The sequence below is a fragment of the Daktulosphaira vitifoliae genome, unplaced genomic scaffold (assembly GCF_025091365.1).
Source record: "Daktulosphaira vitifoliae isolate Bord-2020 unplaced genomic scaffold, ASM2509136v1 Scaffold_4, whole genome shotgun sequence".
In the NCBI taxonomy this organism is placed as follows: Eukaryota; Metazoa; Arthropoda; class Insecta; order Hemiptera; family Phylloxeridae; genus Daktulosphaira; species Daktulosphaira vitifoliae.
Genome location: NW_026099575.1, coordinates 35325381 through 35344077, shown reverse-complemented (window position 1 = coordinate 35344077; position 18697 = coordinate 35325381). Strand labels below are relative to the sequence as shown.

The following is an 18697-nucleotide window of genomic DNA, read 5'->3' as shown; positions in this document are numbered from 1 at the left end:
TGAGTAGCTTTATTATAGTTTTGTATACGTTATAGTTCGTGGCGGAATTATACCAAATCATTTGGAGGTCATCTGAACATTTTAATCGAAATCCCTACCCAAAAAATAATTATCAACGTGAAAATATTTGCGATGACTTTTGAAGGGAGGAGCTAAGTATTTTGATGTTTATCATTCAAAACTTGTCCAATTTATTAGGTAATAATTTAAATACTCTGTATAGGAAGCTAAAAATTACATTTTATTTTTTCTTAATTTATGCTTATTTACATTTTTGTATAGGCCATGTGTTGAGTACCTCTTATACAAAAAAATATTATAAATTATTTATTACGTCATCATATTAACTATTTTTGAGTATAATTACTTTTCTTTTTAGCAATACTCCATTATTTCATTTGTTACTGAACATGTTGTGAATATCTAAATATTTTTGCAAAAACCATATAAACCTAAACGCAATCTAAGAGAGTTATTCAAATATTTGAATAAAATATATCTAAATATTTTATTAGGTGATTAGAATAGAAATTAATAGGAGTTAATTTGATTTTTGAAAAAAACAATTGAATATTAAAAAAACCCAGCATAGTGGGGACGTGGCATACTTGGGTCAAGTATAATGATATCTGACAGTGATCAAAATCACTATCATAAAAAACGCTACGATTCGAATCTGTAGATAGCTTAGGGTTAAATTAAAAAAAATTGATGAATTATTCCAAAAGCATATGATCTATTTCCTTATTTATATCCTGATTACAAGTTTTATGATTTATAAGTGTAATATATGAAAAAATCTATGTATAATATATAAATATTTAAAGGGAAGTGGTTTTATTTAAAAAAAAAAGTAGGTCGTATGAAAGAGGTAAATAAATAGTATTTATCATAAAAAAATTATATTGATCCATGCATTTTTCAAAAAGTTATTTATAGCATTCTAAAATTAAAAATATAAAAAAGAATTTTTTTACAAAAATCTTATTTTTTTTTATTAATTTTGATGTCTGTTTTCACCATAAAAACAAAATAAAGTCAGAATTTTTTTTTTTCCATAACAAAGTATATTACATAAGCTTTAATTTAAGACATTATAAAAGTGTTAGTGTTTCCGAAACCCTTTCAAAAGTTAATTTTCTATGAAAAAGTTGCAATTTTGTATGCCCCCTGTGGGCAGGTAAAGGGTCAGATTTATAAAAAAATATATCAAATGATAGGTAAAGACATCGTGCATCTATTAAAAAAAATTATATTGATTTGATCATTTTTAAAAAAGTGATACCAGTTTTAAATAAAAATAATTGAAAAAATTTAGAAAATTAGTGATTTTTAAATTCGTATTTTTTTTGGAAGTTTCCCATTTGGCGGAAACGATAATCTCCCTCAGATTTATAAAAAATTATATCAAATGATAGGTAAAGACATCGTGCATCTATAAAAAAAAATTATATTGATTTGGCATTTTTGAAAAAGTTTTGAACAGTTTTAAGTAAAAATAATTGAAAAAATGTCGAAAATAAGCGATTTTTAAATTTGTAATTTTTTTAGAGATTTCCCCCATTTACGGGAACGAGGGAAATTTTTTCAATTTTTGAGGGTAATGTCTTCGGCTAGATATGATTTGTGATATTTTGACGTATCGTTGAAAGAGACCGTTTCGATGAGAGCTGACAAAAAGTGGTAACAGACACAAAAAAAAAAAATAAAAAAAACACATCATAGTAAAATTAATACCTTTTCAGCTTCTCAACCTTCCGTTTGTCTTATTATTTAGAATATTTGTAAAATAAAAGGTAAAGGGTTTCAACTGTTTTTATTAATTGACTCAGATAATATTTGAAACATTTTAAGTTTATGAAATATTTTTGTACAAAAATAAAGCTTCAAATCAATTAATTTGTCATCCATTATTTAAAAATTATAAATACTAAGCGACAGAAAATGATTACTAGATGAATTCGTTAGTTAAAACATATGTATATAAGACGTGGTCATACGGCCATGGGTCTTAGCAGATATTATGCTATAGCATCATAATCCTTATTAGAGATATAATCTTGTTTAATAAAAAATTATTTTATTTAAAATTATAATTACGATAAAAATATATTCTATTTATTTGGTTAGATTTGGATTGAGATAAGTTTGAATAAGGATTTTTACAACTATTTTTTTTTATAGTTTATGTTTTATCTTTAGACATAAAATTAACAGTTGAAAGACATTCCGTGTCCAAAGTATAAAATTGCAAGCTACGGAACTAATTTTATTTGTTAGCTATTTAAATTTTTTTGGTCGTAAAACTGACGCAATTTATACCTTTTTTAACCTTGTAAATCCTTAAGACAATGAATGAAATCAAAATGGTCGAATGGAAAATTGGACAATGCTAGTTTTCTAGTAGATTTTGTTTATTTTTAGCATAATAATTAAAAATATATATATTTTTTAATTAAATATTTCGATGAAGTCTGTGTATGATTTGAAGAAAGTCTGCCTGAGTATCACAGTTCAAGCGGCTCTTGTTTGCTATTAGTAATCGCCACTATTTTTTTTATATAAAAATGGTGTATTAAAATTTAAATAACGGTACTACAATCTTCTTCTTTTTCTCTACTAAAGGCCTTGGCCTTGCGTTATCGTTGAAAGTCTGGTTCTTCATTCTTCTCTGTTAAAGATAGTCTTTTTATGTCTATGTATCGACTACAGTCAAAGATTGTCTTATCATTTATTCTATATATGCTTTCCCCGGTCTGTCTCTACCTTTGTGTCCATTTATTCGTCCTTCAAATATATTTGTCATAAACGAATTGTGCCTCAGTAGGTGACCAAACATTTTTCTATTTCTTCCTTTTATGCTGTTAAACAAATTCATTTTTTACCCTATTTGGTTTAATATCTCTATGTTACTTTTTATTTCTGTACAGCTGACTTTCAGAAATTTTCGCCATGTCCACATTTCAATGGCTTCCAACTTCTTGTCTTGTCCATTGATGGTTCATGTTTCATAGCCATATAATAATATGCTCCATACATAGCATTTGACAAAATTTTTTCTCATCTTTATAAATTAGTTTTTTGTTTGTAATTAGCTCCCTTTTTTGCATAAATGCTCTCTTTGCCAAGCGTCTACGATCACTAGTAATCTTACTTCCTACATACCTAAATTGTTAGACTTGCTCTATTAAGTTATTATCTATTTCCAACTTCACTAAAGGAATTTCTTTTGCTTTAGTCACCACCATTGTTTTTATTTTATTTGCATTTATTTTCATTTGATACTCTTGCAATATTTTAATGAGGGTGGTTAGACATCTTTGCATGTCTTTTTCCGATTCAGACACTAAAGCAATGTCATCTGCAAATTGTATACAGTGGATCTTTTCTCCATTTATGCCTATTCTTTTAGAGTTTCTCTTATACTTGTCTATGATTTATTCTACAAATAGATTGAACAGATAAGGTGATAAGGAACAACCTTGTCTTAGCCTTCTTCTAATTTTTGCTGTTTTATTATGTTTTCCTACCTCTAATAAGGTATCTTGTTTCTTGTATAGTAACATTATTACTCGTCTGTCCCTCCAATCTATTCGTGCTTTTTCATAGAGTTCATTAATAAAGCCCAGTTAACTGCGTCAAAGGCCTTTTCTAAATCAATAAAAGTTATAAATGTATTTATATTTACATTTAGCCTTCTTTCCGTTAGTACCCTTAGGGTTAGAATTACTTTTCTTGTGCCAATTATCTGTCTAAACCCGAATTGATCTTCACCAAGTTCTTCTTCGATTTTATTCCTTATCTTGTTTTTTATGATGATAAGAAGTATCTTGGACGCATGTGTTAAGAGACTTATTGTTCTGTAACTCTTGCATTCTGTGGAATTTCCTTTTTTAGGGATTAGTGCAGGATTCCCCCATAGGTGGGGACAGGAATACACCCACGTAGTCCATGTCGGCACAATAATAACAAATAAAAATGTTAAACGAATTTTTAGTCTATATGACAAATAATAAGAAAAGTCAATCAAAATTTGCTCTTTTTTTAAAATATTATTGAAATCTTAAATAAATTGTTTTGCTCTATACCATTATTTCATGATTTTATAGAAAGTATTTTTTAGATCATAACATTTAAATCTATATATATATATAAATATTAATAATTCAGTCAGATCAAAAAAAAAAAAAAATGTTTGCAAAATGTAGAGATTCAGCCCTGTTAGAATCAACAATTTTCGAGTTCTCCCTAAGTCCAAAACTTTTATTATCATATCTAACATAAAAATTATCTTTAAAATTTAAGATTAATTGAATAATACTATCACGTGATAATCTAAAGACAAAAATTAAATTGATTGCCTTAATTCTACGTAACAGTGTCTGCATTAGATTGCAAGTCAAATACAAAAAAAAATAAATTGTTTGCTTTTTTTTATATTTGTGGGGACTTTTAGCATGCTAAATTTTCACCAGCTTTGTTAAGAAATATTTTTATTCAAAATTATTTCAATAGTCATCTATGATATTTATCTTCGTCTTTAATTTTACAATTCTTTAAGAATTTTTGCCGCCACTGTCACTGTTCTTCAATCTTCCTGACTCTGGATTTTATCTTCCCAATCCGTCATATTCAGTATTTCTAAATCCTTTCTAATCCCATCTATCCATATTTTCCTTGGTCTTCATCTAGGTCTTTTCCCCTCGGTTGCCATTCGATTGCTGTTCTTACATTTGTATTTTCAGTTTTTGGCATCGCGTGTCCAATTCATTGGAGTCTTTGGCTTTTAATGTAGCTTGTTAGTAATGGTACTTTAGTGGTTTCTCTTAGCTCTGCATTGTTCTTTTTGCGCCAATTGTTAAGTTCGCTGTCAAAAACTGAGCCACTTATCCTTCTCAGTATTTTATTTTCAAACGCTAGTAGTTTCTTCTCTAGTTGAAGGGTTGTGGGCCATACTTCGCACCTATAAGTTATCGAAGGCTTTATTATGGTCATGTATAATTATATTATTCTTCTAGAGAACAGCTTTGACTTGAGATATTTATGAAGTGCAAAATATGGCCTCTCCGCTTTATGTATGCGACTTGTAATTTCGAGACTCCAGTCATTGTTGTCAGTGATTATAGATACTTAAACTACTTGATTTTTTCGAAAATATAATTTCGAATTTCTATATTTTGTTCCTTATTTGGTAGTAATTCCATCACTTTTGTTTTTTCTTGATTTAATTTTAAGCCTACCGATTCAGCCTTTTCTATGAGTGTGCTTGTATTTTGTATTACTGTTTCCTTGTATTTGAAATATAAATATTTTTTAAATACTGTAGAAAAATAATTATATTACTAAATTTGAAATGTTATCTTGCAGTGAAAGCAAAGCTGTATTTGAGGAGGATCAAAGGGGTCCGGACTCCCTTTTTTTAAAACATACGTATATTTATACAAATGTTCAGTAAGTAAGGACATGAGTTTCTCTTGTTATTATTGTTTTTAATAATTGACCTATTTCCTTACTTACTGAACATTCTTATACATATATAAAAACCCAAACCTCTATACAGAGTGGAACAGATTTAACTGACAATTCATATAACTTATGATCTATTTAACATTTAAAACAAATTTTACAATATATGACTATATTCTAAGTATGTTTTATGTTATTTTTCGAAATTACAAAATTTTTTTTAAAAATTAACGTTTTTATTGAATTTTTTTTTTTATATTTGAAGATAGCCATTTTATAGATAAGTTCTAAAGAAAAATTTTGATACTAAAAATTCTTAATGTAATTTATTAGTTGCGTTTCAACAGCTTTTGGAAGTTTATATAATATTGATTTTTTTTTACGATTTTTCTATGCTATCAACCGTTAGTCCCACGTATGTAAAGGGTGAATCGATCACGGACGTCTTCATTTACTGCACGAGAAATCAGTTCTGTTATTAGAGTTACCATCCCTCTCACCAAAGACGAATTAACCATCCGCCTTGGAGTATTTAAGCTTTAGGTTCATGCCGTCATGGCAGGCATAAGTAATAAGTACTTTACGATGCACAAACTTGGAATATCTTTTTGCAATTTTTTTCAAAATTTTGAGAGTGTATGAGGTTAAATACTTAAAGTATAGATTTAGAGTGTTAAAATACATAAAAATACACTAAATCCACTTTAAAATTTTACATTTTTTATTTATACTTTTAGAACTCTCTGTATAAATGAGGATATAATAGTGTATAAGGGTTTGTGTTTATAAAATTTATATTAAATTATAATATTCAAAATAGTTGGCACACTCAAATCATATGAATCCTACAGCATCTGTATGATAATTTTCTGTTAGTCAAACCACTGCTTTACCTTTTTTATCTTCTGTTTTAATCCAAAGTTGTTTGTGTACTATTTATTGGCAATTTGGTTGTTATCGCTGTAACGGATTCGACATTTGAGTGGACGTGTTTGGGTAACACTTATAACTTATTAACTACAATATTGTATTTAATTGGAAAAATTGGGGTATGGTTGAATATTTTTTTAATATTTAACTATGTCGAATACTGGGGATTATGTTTAAATACTTCACTTGATCAGGCACGTAGCTAGAAAATGTTTATTGGAGGGGCCAACAATTTTGGGCCCTTGTATCATTTTCCATAATTTGTTTACCATGAAAAGCTTGTTGGGGGGGTCCCTCCACTCCTTCTTAGACAGTATCCCATTCTATGAATCTTACAAGTTCAAAATTTGTGTTTATTTTTCGAAAATTGGTGGATTATTCCAAAAGTTATATGATCTGCTATTTCCTTATTAATATCCTGATTAAGATAAAGTATGTCGAATGAAAAAGAGATAATTAAACAATATTATTTCTCATAAAAAAATTGTGCTGATCCATACATTTTTCAAAAAGTTATAACATTATAAAGTTAAAAATGTAAAATACAAAATCGAGAATTTTTACACAAAAATAGCATTTGGTAGCCATTTTCACCGTGAAGACATAATTAACTCCGAAATGTTTTTAAATAAAATAGTACATTACGTTAGCTTTAATTTAAGATATAGATAAAAGTGTCAGACTTTCCGGAACATTTTAAAAATTTAAGTGAAAAAAGTTAATTTTTTGTGAAAAAGTTGTCATTTTAAATCCCCCCCGTGGGCAGGTAAAGGGTCAGATTTATAAAAAAAATATATCAAATGAAAAGTAACGATATCATACATCTTTATAAAAAAGTTATGGCAATTTTTGAGGGTAATGTCTTCGACTAGATACGATTTGTGATCTTTTGACGTATTACTGAAAGAAATGGGTTCAGCTGAGAGAGCTGAGAAAAAGTGGTAACAGACACAAAAAAAAACACATCATAGTAAAAATAATACCTTCTCAGCTTTGCATCGAAGCTAATAAAATAATGATGTGAACATAAGCTGATTTAATTTTTCAACTTTTATTTTTAACTTTTAAGCTATTAAGAAAAAATAATTTATTCCTAAATACTAATAACAATTAAGTTATAAAAATTTTTAAAATAAATATAAATTATAAACAATGTAAAATTTATTTTATTTAAAATTAAAAACAATTCCTGCCTTTTTTTAGTCATATTTTAATTACTATTATTTAGAGCACGCAAATAACAAATTAATAAAAACAAATAAATTACTTATTGTAACTACTAAATTATAAAAGAAGAAACAAATTAAAGATAAGATTTATCAAAAAATTTTTCATAGAGTATACTCTATCGAATTTTGTAATCAACTAGATTCTAATCAATGCAGATACTTGGTAGTTTGTTATCATTTGTTAGACCAGAGTTAAAAAAAATTACCTACAACCACGTTTGGAGTAATTGCTATTCCATTTATTATTACGTCTAGAACGTTATCTTTTTCAAATAACGTTTTCTATGAATATAAAAATAAAAATACAGCCATAATAATAACTGTATTACTCAATAGTAATCACAAATTAATAATAATTTCAATATATATAAGGCCAGAACGTTTTTGATAATTCGTAAAAATAATTGAATTTTAAATTTGGTGGGGCCGGCTCTGGGCCACATTAAATTTAAGGGGGGTCAGGCCCACCCTTGTCTACGTGCCTGTACTTGATACAAGGTAAAAAATCTGTAGATTCCTCCTATATTCCTATTCATACCCGTTATGATCAATATAAATTGGAATTCAGGAGGTAATACGAAATTTTTTAATCTCCCAATCTTTCAAATAATATAGAATTTAGGAGCAATTTAAATTTAATTATAAAATGTGTCATAGTACTGAGTTTGCTTAGATATATAATCGTCCCAATGGTAAAACCGGGTAGCTCAACATTTGAAAAGTATTATATTTTTGGAAAATACATAAAAAATATATATTTAAAATATATAAAAATATCTCTATCGTTCTAGAGATAATTGAGTATTAAAATAACTATTTCCATTATTAGTTATACAAAAAGGTAGTTTTTTTCTTCCTCTTGAACAATTTCGAAAAATCAAGTTACACAATTATGCTAAAATGACAATGTGCTACCGAGCGTACATTCTATTTTTGTACTAAGCAATCGTTTAAAATTTTAAAAGATAAAAATTACAGATTCGAGACTTAAAACTGTAAATTGATGATTATAAAAAAGATCTTATCACGCCTACTACATATTGTATTATTTTTTAATTATTGGATTTTATGTATCTTCAATCCTGTATTAACTTTTGTTAGTTTTAAAGCTATGTATTATTACACGAGGATAATTATTTAGGATATATTTAAACCTTACAATTTTTAACTTATTAAGATTTGTTATAAGATATTTTAAATAATTATAGCATTACAAAAAATATTGGATTTTATATTTTTTCTCGTTCATAAATAATATATTATTTAATAATTTATACTAAATTAAATAATACTCATCAAAGGTTAAAAACTGTAAAAATGATTATCAGATGAATATCAGAAACTTTGTTGTCGATTTTCATGTATAAAATGATTCATTAAATATTACTTCCAAATATTTGATACTTAAATTGCATGTTAAAATTTATTAAAATATATTTAGTTAAGGTTAAAAACACAAAATTTGTTTTAAGAAAATAAAACATTTATTGTAACAAATTAAAAAAAATATTCTGAATATAATGTCCAGGTTTCTTTTTACACTATAATTATATAACTATTATTTTTTAAGTCTTTTAACCTTAAGGTTTTAACAATAACGTCAAAAATATTTCAATATTACACATTTACATAATTTACAATAATATGACTTAAAAATATTACTCTAAGTAATAATACTAAAATTCTAAAAAATAAATAATAGTATTACAAACTTTAATATTTCAGAAAAAATCATATTAGTTATTATTTGATTAAAAAAAAAATTGTGAAACAGTTAAGTTAATATATAAAAATTATAAAAAATGTGGTGTCTAAATATAAAATTAATTTCAAACATCTATACAATAATGAAAAATATCATAATGACATTTTTCTGGGTCTTACTCTATGTACAAGAGATTTGCTATCGGTCTCATCATTTATTACTGATCTGTCATCCAATGCTTTTATCTTATTCCAATGGGTAATAGTTTTATTTTTGTCTGTTGAAGGTCCCCCAGCAAGACTTAAACCACTATTACTATTTTCTGATTTGAAGAGATTTATATTAATATTCAATTTTTGGTTATCAAATGCTGGAAGTGTATTTGATGTTACACTGTTACATATTGATCCTGCAGCAGTACACAAATTACAAGTATTTAAAAAAGTGTTATTTTTTAAATGTTGATGTCTATTGTCAGAATTTATGGCTGTGTCCCCAAAACCAAACATGGATTTCATACTTAATCCTCTCCCAACCAACAGTGCACATGAATATAATAAAGTTTTTATAACAACTATTATTATTATTGGAATCATAACAATTTGAGTCCACCAAGGAAGATCTTCTATAAGAAAAAATAAAGTTAAAAATAGATTGAAATTATGACATATTTTGGGTTTAGTTACTTAATGCTGCATTATTGAATATATAAATTGAGGTTCCTAAACACTCTAATGGTTTCATAATAATTTTGCTGAGCATTTCAGCTAATACTTCCGTAATTGCTATTGAATACAGCGGATCCAAATGAATTGCTTCATTAAATTTTTTACATTCCTCTAAAATATTTAAAAAGAAATGTACAATGCTGTAGATCAGATGTATTTTTAATTATTATAATTTTTTACCTATATCGGTGTTTTGAAACCAAGAAAATCCATACCAATTTTTTCTTTTAGAATAACAATATTCAGGCATTTGATCCATGTGTATTTTTCTATTTATTTCAGCTTTCTATTTAAATACCGAAAACATATTTAATTTATACATTTATTCTTTTTTGTAACATTGTAATCTAAGAAAATTTATCAATACTTATATCTAAAAGAACCCATCTCAAAAAATTTAAATACCTTGTACATCGTATACCAAGTGGAGAAAAAAGCTAGTAGAAAAATTACCAACATAATTAATTTTAAATTTATAATATTTTTGGAATATTTATAAAATAGTAATAATAGCAATGTGAATGATCCAATGATTGTTAACAGATATAATAAATCAATCATCTAAAATCAAACATTTTAAAAATGTATTAGTACAAATATTATAAATAGAGCTTAGAATGAAATGCATTTATAAATTTTGTTTGAGCCACTTTTAAGGATCCCAAGTTTGTGCAACTTTGTCATAGGGTAATATAAAAGTAGGATTGATATTTTTTGTTTTAGGTGGAAAACCGCCCCTTAGTCTCTTAAAAAACTATTACCTTAGTAGCAACACATTACTAAGTTTGATACAAAGTGATACATATTTAAGTTTTTTTTTATTAAAATAAAATATATTTTATATTTACTTTTTTAAATTAAAAATATCAGTTTACCCTTAAGTAAGCACATATCTTTTTTTAACATTTATAGTTATATGGGGTATTGCTAACCACCAACTTTCAGTTTCTTTCTTAACTTAACAAATATTATTTTTATTTTTACTATGTTTATTTGCGTTATTAGTTGACACAAAGAACTATAAAGTAGTAACACTAACTAGTTTTTTAAGCTATATTACTAAAATTTTAATTATAAAAAAAAAAATTTTTTTTGAAGTTTAACTAATACTTTCCTGACAGAATTAAAAATATAAAATTATAATTTTTTTTTTAAAGATTTAAAAATGAAAATGAAATAAATAATTTGTCTGCCAAATCTAAAAACTTAAAATGCATTTTATCTTTTAATATTATATTGTAATTACTATTTTTTTTTTGTATTTTAAGTTTTAATTTTAAACAGTCTAATAAAATATTTAGAATAAGATCTTTTTTTTAGTTAAAACTGCAACAATAACAGACCAATATTTTCAAGAAACTTTCTCCAAACTAATTTATTTCCGCTATTGTTTGATGTAAATATCATTTTATCCTAACATAGCTGCCATAGCTATATTAGGATAAAAAATAATACTAATGGACATCATCTTATTTTTCATAATTCTGAATAAGTTGCACACATTTCATCAATAGTGTTAACTCTTATTGTATTGTAGAAAACAATGATTTCTGTTTTCGAATTTTCTTCTGGGTACTGACATATCATCATTAAAGTGCATTGTAGAAATCATAATAACATTTTTATTTTTGGAATATATGAAGCAATAGTTATTTGTTTTTCAAACTCAAATAATGTAGTTGTTTCTACTTTCTTTATAGTAGAAATCAATTCAATTCAATTTATTTTTCCTAACTATACCTACTAAAGTAAATTTTTTTGTAACAATTTATTAGCCATAAAAACTTTACAAAATTAATTGTCTGCAAATATGTTGCAACCAGAACTATATATAGGTTTAGCTAACATAGGTATACAATTAGTAGCTTAAGTCTGGTAGATTAAAGACCATCTATTTGTTTTTCATGATACACTTTTATATTTAGTGTGTACTACATTTTAGCATGACAAATAATTCGAATTTTTATGCAATATTGATTGGTTTACTGAATATTTTCTCGTAAAGTAACGAGCTACTTGTCAATTGTTGTGTATTCAGACATAGTTATTTTCACAATTTGCCAAAAATTTCTCTAAATGCAGTAAAATTATTAATATCTTTTTGAACTAGGGATCTCAATAACATCGAATTAAATGCAACATAAAATAAAATAGAATATTTTCATTATCATTGCTGCATGAGATAAAACAATATCCAAACTATTAGTTCTTCAAAAATATTTTAAATTTTGATAACCAGATCTATTTAAAGCTACCAAAACAGCCAATCATAATAATGAAGATACATTGTACTTTAATGTCGTTGAATATTTCAGTGCAGTTGCGACAAGCATGAATTTTAGAAAAAATTGATAGTACTCTACTAAAGATTCACCGAATATTACATTATTTAAAGTAATAATAATATTATTATTATTCACTTGGTGATTTATAAAACCTATAAATGATAAAAGTGGACTGATGAAGAAACATAAAAAGTAATAATATAATTAATAGTATCTTGCTTTTTATAAGACTGCAGTAAATTATAATAAATACTAATAAAAGCCTGTAAAAGGATTAAAACTTAGTATATTTTCAATAAATCAAGGTACAAAGTAAAATATTTCATATTTTTATATTCTTATAAAAGCTTGTAGAACTAAATTAAAGCATAATTATTTCCAAATAAAACAAAGAATTGGAAATATCATAAGTAGATAAATCATTTATAATATAAATAGTCAATTGGTATATAAATGATCCATTCTGTATATTAAATTATCTATTAAACAGTAAAATTAAAAAATATAGACGATTTTAAAAAAAATAATTTAAGCATAGTAATACAAATAAAGTTTTAATAATCAAGTTTTTTTTGTGGAAGTATTATATGCTTACTTATGGGTTAAAAGAATAAAAAAAATTGTATTATTATAATATTTATTTGCTATGCCAGTTTATCATTTTATGGTGATTAATCATAGTTTTACTAATTTACTAAATCCGTTAAATTTTTAACCAACATTTGAAACTGTTTTAAAATTAAAACAAATCTAGTTAACTAACCTGCTTATAGAATGAGTTATTAGATTCTATAGATGATAAAAAATTAATAGTAGTTTCATTTTTTATTTCCTGAAACATAAGACTCAAAATTTGATCAATTTCATTAAAATTTATATTTCCATTTCCAGTTGAAAGAGCCTCAAGCGTTTTAAAATCTTTTACACTTATTGTAACTGCTGTATATGTTTTCAAATAAACATTGTTTATGTTTTTGTAATTTAAATTCTGTTAATATAGAAATATAACTATGTAATAAATTATAAAATTAAAATTTGATAGTTATATATTTACAGAAAGTCCAGTATTTCTTAACATAATATTAATAAAACGTGTAACAAATGTAATGCAACGATCATTTGCACCAATAGTTGCTGGTAATATGTCCAAGTTAGATTTCTTCATAGATTTTGTTCTACGATCATAATTTCTCATATCTAAGGGATCTACTTCATTACTTTGTAATACACATGTCATAATAATAATAAAAAAAAGTCTTAAGTTTATAATCTGCATTTTTTAATCAAATTTTTAATTCTCACAAATTACACTACATTAAATAAAGTTTGACAACGTAAATATTTACGTGTTTTAAACAATATTACAATTTTTTTTATTTGATAAAATAATAATTTTATAAATCTTTATTATTAGTGTTAAGTTATTTGAATTTCTAAATTGACTCAAGTTACCGCTTTTTAACTTATTCGTGTTAACAAAATAAGATAGTATTATCTTTTACAAAAATAAATTAATAATTGTTGATATTTCTAATCAATTTTTATTCCTTGAATTGTTATTTCCCGAAAATTACACTATGTAATTAATTGATTAATTAATTTAATTTAGATGATTTAGAAATTTGAACAATAACCAGTTACTTTGAATTTCCACAGGAGACTTTAAAATTTAAAAAATATTATTGATAAAAAAATTAAACTCTAATAAATAAACTTTTATAGCTTTTCTAATGTCATGTGATTACAATTAAGTGTTTGTAAACGTATTCTTCATCAAATAATGAATTATGAGAGTATTGAAAGTGGTTAATTATTACACATTACACACTGACTGAGAGTTGCCCTTAGTTATGGTAAAGTGTATAGAAAAGTGGCATAACTAGAATATTTTGTTGTGAAGAGAAAAAAATATTCCTTCATATGTTTATTCTTGAATATTTATAAGTAAAAATTTTATTAACTCCTCTAATGGGAAAAATTGTATATTTATAACGTAATTATTTTTGTTTTGAGGACCTATTCCCGTATTACCCCTATACTATGGTTCTATATTAAATTAATGAGTTCAAAGTGTTGTATAGATAAAATATATTTTTAATGATACAATAATTGTAACTTTTGTTGAAAAATAAAAAAAAGAATTGGTTATATTCTTTATTTTACAAAAAAATGTGAAGAAATCATTTATTGATGTTTTTATTGTCGACAGCATGGAATGAGTTCGAATTCCTGAATCTGGCTTTGGATTCATGTAATTTTTCTAAGAGATCATATACATACTTTTTTCTACACTTTTTAAATGTAGTAGGTATAAAAAATATTTAAAGATTTTTTACTTTTTTAATTCATGTCCATTTTATAAAGAAATAAAATATAAGACAGGAAATCTATATAGTTCAACACAATATTTATTCTTATCTAAGATCCACTAAAATTAAGGTAACACTCGATTTTAGAAACAAATTAATTCTAGAAAATTATAGATGGGACTCTAAAAGAAGAAGGCAATAGAGAATTCAATGTCCCTACCCTGTAAATTCTTTTTGCACATTTCTTCCTTGTTTTTTATCACATTAGGTTCTAAATAAAATGTAATAATTTGTAAGATGGTTTTCATATTGAATTTTTAAGTACCTTCATTAAAGAAATTAGAAAAGGCAATAAATAAATGCAAAATAATAGATCATGATTTTAAAAGAAAATATTTAATCATTACAACAATTTACTTTTATTTTTTATCGACTCAAACTTACAACACTACATAAGCATCAATTAAAAAACGGTTTTATTAAGTAAAAATATATTTTAACACTAAAATGTAATAAAAAAAATAATTTTTTCTACAAATATACATGATTTATACATGCAATAAGAAAAATTAATATATTTTAGTTTAAACATTTTATTTAGACATACTGACTAAAATAAAATAAAGAACAAATTATGAAAAACTGTTCATATAATTTAAATGTTTTAAAATATAAAGCTAATATATGCGACTATTATAAATCAAAAATTTACTTGTTTATACTTTATCAATTTTCTTTTTATCTCTTTCATTTTAAAATTTCTGTTTTAAAATGCCATCTTTAATAATCAGTTATAAACATAATATTACTTATTATTAAATGTGTGTCTGGATTAGGCGAAGTCCAGTTTAATGGATTAATAAAGTTCTATAATAACTTTAATGTAAATAAAAGGTTTTACTATATGCAGTGGATTTATCATTTTTAAACAATAACATAATTTATAAATAACAATAATTTTTAGACATATCCATATCTATTTGTCTATTCTTTCCATTTAGTATCATGAAGTACAGAGCATTCTGATTTATGTTCAGAGTTTTGTAAATCTTGATGACTTTTTTTAACGTTGTTATTATTCTTTCGTTATCCACGATTTTTTACCGTTTCACTTTAATGTGAAATAATATGTATTTCCTATAATAACAACATTTTATTAATAAATAATAGAATATCAAAAAAGTTAAAAGCTTTAAACTTAAATACGTTTTTTGTAAATGTCCTTGTAAAACATTATAATCAGATAACAGGTTTTGATGTTAATTAAAGTATAAAATCTCTACTATCTATACATAAATATCTATATATAGACTCTATACTTTAATTATGAGCAAAGCTACAAATTTCTAAAAATGAAAAATTAGCGACGTTTCATAATGTTCACCAAATGAAATCATGAAATCATGGACTAAAATATATTTGGGTATTAAATCATGGATTAAAAATAAATAATTGATATGTTATCAAAAAGAATATTGTGTTTTGTTTATCTTAGTACATATTTCTAAACTGAGACTTGATGGTTTCAAACAACTACTTACTATGGTTCCAAATTTTTAATATGTTTTTATCATTAATATTTAATAAAAATATTAACTAACTGTTATGACTTGTGGACTTATGAAATTAATATTATTATATTTAAAAATTATAAAGCTAGATTAAACGAATTATGTAAATTATCATTCGTATAATAACATGACTTAGATATCTGTAAATTGATAATATTTAAAAATCTTTTTTTCTTTTTGAAAATATTTTTATTTTAAAATGTCTTCTCAACCTAATACTTTATTTCAAAAATTATATAACCGCCAGGTAAATAAATTTTCAATTTTTTGTTATTATTAATTTATTATGATATTGAAATAAATTTACATAATCCATATTAGTATCTTTAAAAATTATGTTACCTAATGCTTCCCATTAAGTATAACTATAATTTTATAAAACACGAACATTCATTGTTAATAAGTTGCAAATTGATGTGTTGCTCCTAAGGGATCTACGAGGGATAGCTGCCTTGGCTATATATACCTTATGTACTAAGGTTTCCTGTTTGATTTATTTACCCTTAGAGATTGCATTACAATATAAACATAACACTTTCAGTTAAGTAATGAATTTATTGTATAAGCTAACTAATAATAGAATAATCAACCTGCTGGCCATTTAGAGATGTTGTTAACCTATCAGGGAGCTAAATGCAACATATACACATACACTAATTGGTTTATGTAGTGATATATTAAATTAAGCCAAGTTATAGTAATAATAATATGTAAGTATCTGAAGTGTTTGTGAGAATCATAAAAAGTCAACTGCTGTCAAAGCCGTATGTATTGAATTGGCCTATTTGTGAATATCTTAAGTGTTTATGTGTACAGTTAACCCTCTAGTTAGTATTGATATGTGTTACTGTGTCAATGCTTTAATGTCGAGTTGGCGGTTTTTGTTAATTATAGAAACAGAGATAAGAGTATTATATGTGATTGTACCAAAATTTATTCAATAAAGTCATATACTGAAAATTAATGATTAGTTTTTTAAATAATTTTTTTATTATATACAGATCTATGGAACCTTTAAGTATAAATTTAACCCTCAAAATAAAGCAAAATATCTATTTAAAGATAGTCCCGACTATTGTAAATTTTTCTTGCCAGATATAATTGAAGATATATCTGAGTAAGTATTAATTAATTGTCAACTATTAAAAACTTTAGCTAACTCACTTAATTATATTTTTCAGTCATGTATTTATGGGATTGACACGCTGTGGCCAATTTTTGTTAACTTATACTATAGCTGATACAGAAAATATGGTACTTGTAGATGGCCCTCTTATTTCTTCATTAAATATGAAGTACAAGCTACACTTTTGGGCATTTAGACCAGGTCGTTCAGCATATAGAGTATCTGAAATTGTACTATTTGAAAACACAGAATTTGGTGATTTTTTAAATATACATATTGTTCAATGGCCTAATCGATCTGACAAAGTTGTAGTATTTGGTGAGAGGTAAATATTAGCAATTTTTTATTGTAATTTTATGAAAACTTTATATTGAGTTATTAAATGTAACATCAATTCCTTACTGTTATTATTATTAAGAAAACTGAATTATGCTATTTAAATTGAGCTGTTAATCAATGGTGTTTATAAAAATATTTTTTAAACTTATTTTTTAAATATAGCTAAGAGAGATTTTGACACCCAAAAGATACGGTACTAATGCTATACTTTAGCCATACACAAAATGATTATTTGTTTGTAATATTTATGTTTATTAGTTTCTAAAAAATCATAGGAAATTGATATATTTAATTATATGACTAATATATTAACTTTATTGCTGAGATGTTACAATTTATTTTTTATTTATTATATTTATACTCCTAAATTCTTTTGATATTTGCTAAATGTAAAATTTAAAAGCTATGTGTCTTATAACTGCATGTGAAAAATAAATTTAGGTAAATTGGGACTTCAAAAATAAAACTTAAAACTCATTTTTATAATATTATAAAAATAAGAAATTAAATAAAGTTTATTTAGTCTAATGTTATGTTTTTGAATGTAAATGATATGTTTTAGTGTTATTTCTGAAGAAGATGAATGTGATATGCATAAAATTTATGTCACAATTGCAACATTACCATCTCTTAGTAATTGTAATGAGTGTCGTTCTGTAGCATATGCCCACAGATATGAAGGTAAAAATCCTATTATGAACATTATAATTTCTTTTTTAAATAAAATTATTTTAATGATTTAGACTTATCAAAATATTACCTTGGAAATACATGTCTGGTTCATGGTCTTACAGTACACACATCTTTCACAGTATCACATCCATATCCACTTTTAGAACCATCTATTTCATTAAAATATGATAATTTTATAGTACTTAACACATGCAATTTTATTCATGTTTTAAGTGTGGACTTAATTTTGGAAAAATGTTTAGATAATGATCAATCAGATAATGTAACTGTTCCTCTCTTTCATAAGTAAGTGAATGTTTTATATTTATGTGTTAAA

General features: G+C 24.9%; 2 protein-coding genes across 3 annotated transcripts in view; one reads left to right on the top strand and one right to left on the bottom strand.

Moving 5' to 3' along the window:
- LOC126905481 (uncharacterized) overlaps window positions 1–18697 on the top strand; it is a 45905-nt gene that overhangs the window by 22610 nt on the left and 4598 nt on the right. Inside the window, exons 1-5 of one of the 2 annotated variants that reach the window (XM_050685204.1) lie at window positions 16259–16470; window positions 17225–17340; window positions 17405–17674; window positions 18251–18369; window positions 18432–18666. In XM_050685204.1, coding sequence (XP_050541161.1) covers window positions 16423–16470; window positions 17225–17340; window positions 17405–17674; window positions 18251–18369; window positions 18432–18666 — 788 coding nt within the window. In that variant the 5' untranslated portion in view covers window positions 16259–16422. Of the gene's footprint in view, window positions 1–16258; window positions 16471–17224; window positions 17341–17404; window positions 17675–18250; window positions 18370–18431; window positions 18667–18697 lie in introns of those variants that run through there. The other variant, XM_050685205.1, reaches the window with a different exon arrangement.
- On the bottom strand, window positions 9186–13797 carry LOC126905484 (uncharacterized). Its single transcript, XM_050685213.1, has 6 exons — window positions 13398–13797; window positions 13107–13331; window positions 10464–10619; window positions 10239–10344; window positions 10017–10169; window positions 9186–9955 (listed from the first exon to the last, which is right to left on the bottom strand). The coding sequence occupies exons 1-6, from the start codon at window positions 13617–13619 to the stop codon at window positions 9483–9485; spliced, it is 1335 nt and encodes a 444-aa protein (XP_050541170.1). The 5' UTR covers window positions 13620–13797; the 3' UTR covers window positions 9186–9482.

Bases quoted from the DNA above. Each gene is read 5' to 3' on its own strand.
- LOC126905484 (XM_050685213.1), bottom strand. From the start codon at position 13,619: ATGCAGATTATAAACTTAAGACTTTTTTTTATTATTATTATGACATGT. The intron at 10,620-13,106 runs GTTAGTTAACTA...GTTTGATTTTAG, and splicing joins ATAACTCATTCTATAAGCAG to ATGATTGATTTATTATATCT. The intron at 10,345-10,463 runs GTATTTAAATTT...GTATTTAAATAG, and splicing joins CTTGGTATACGATGTACAAG to AAAGCTGAAATAAATAGAAA.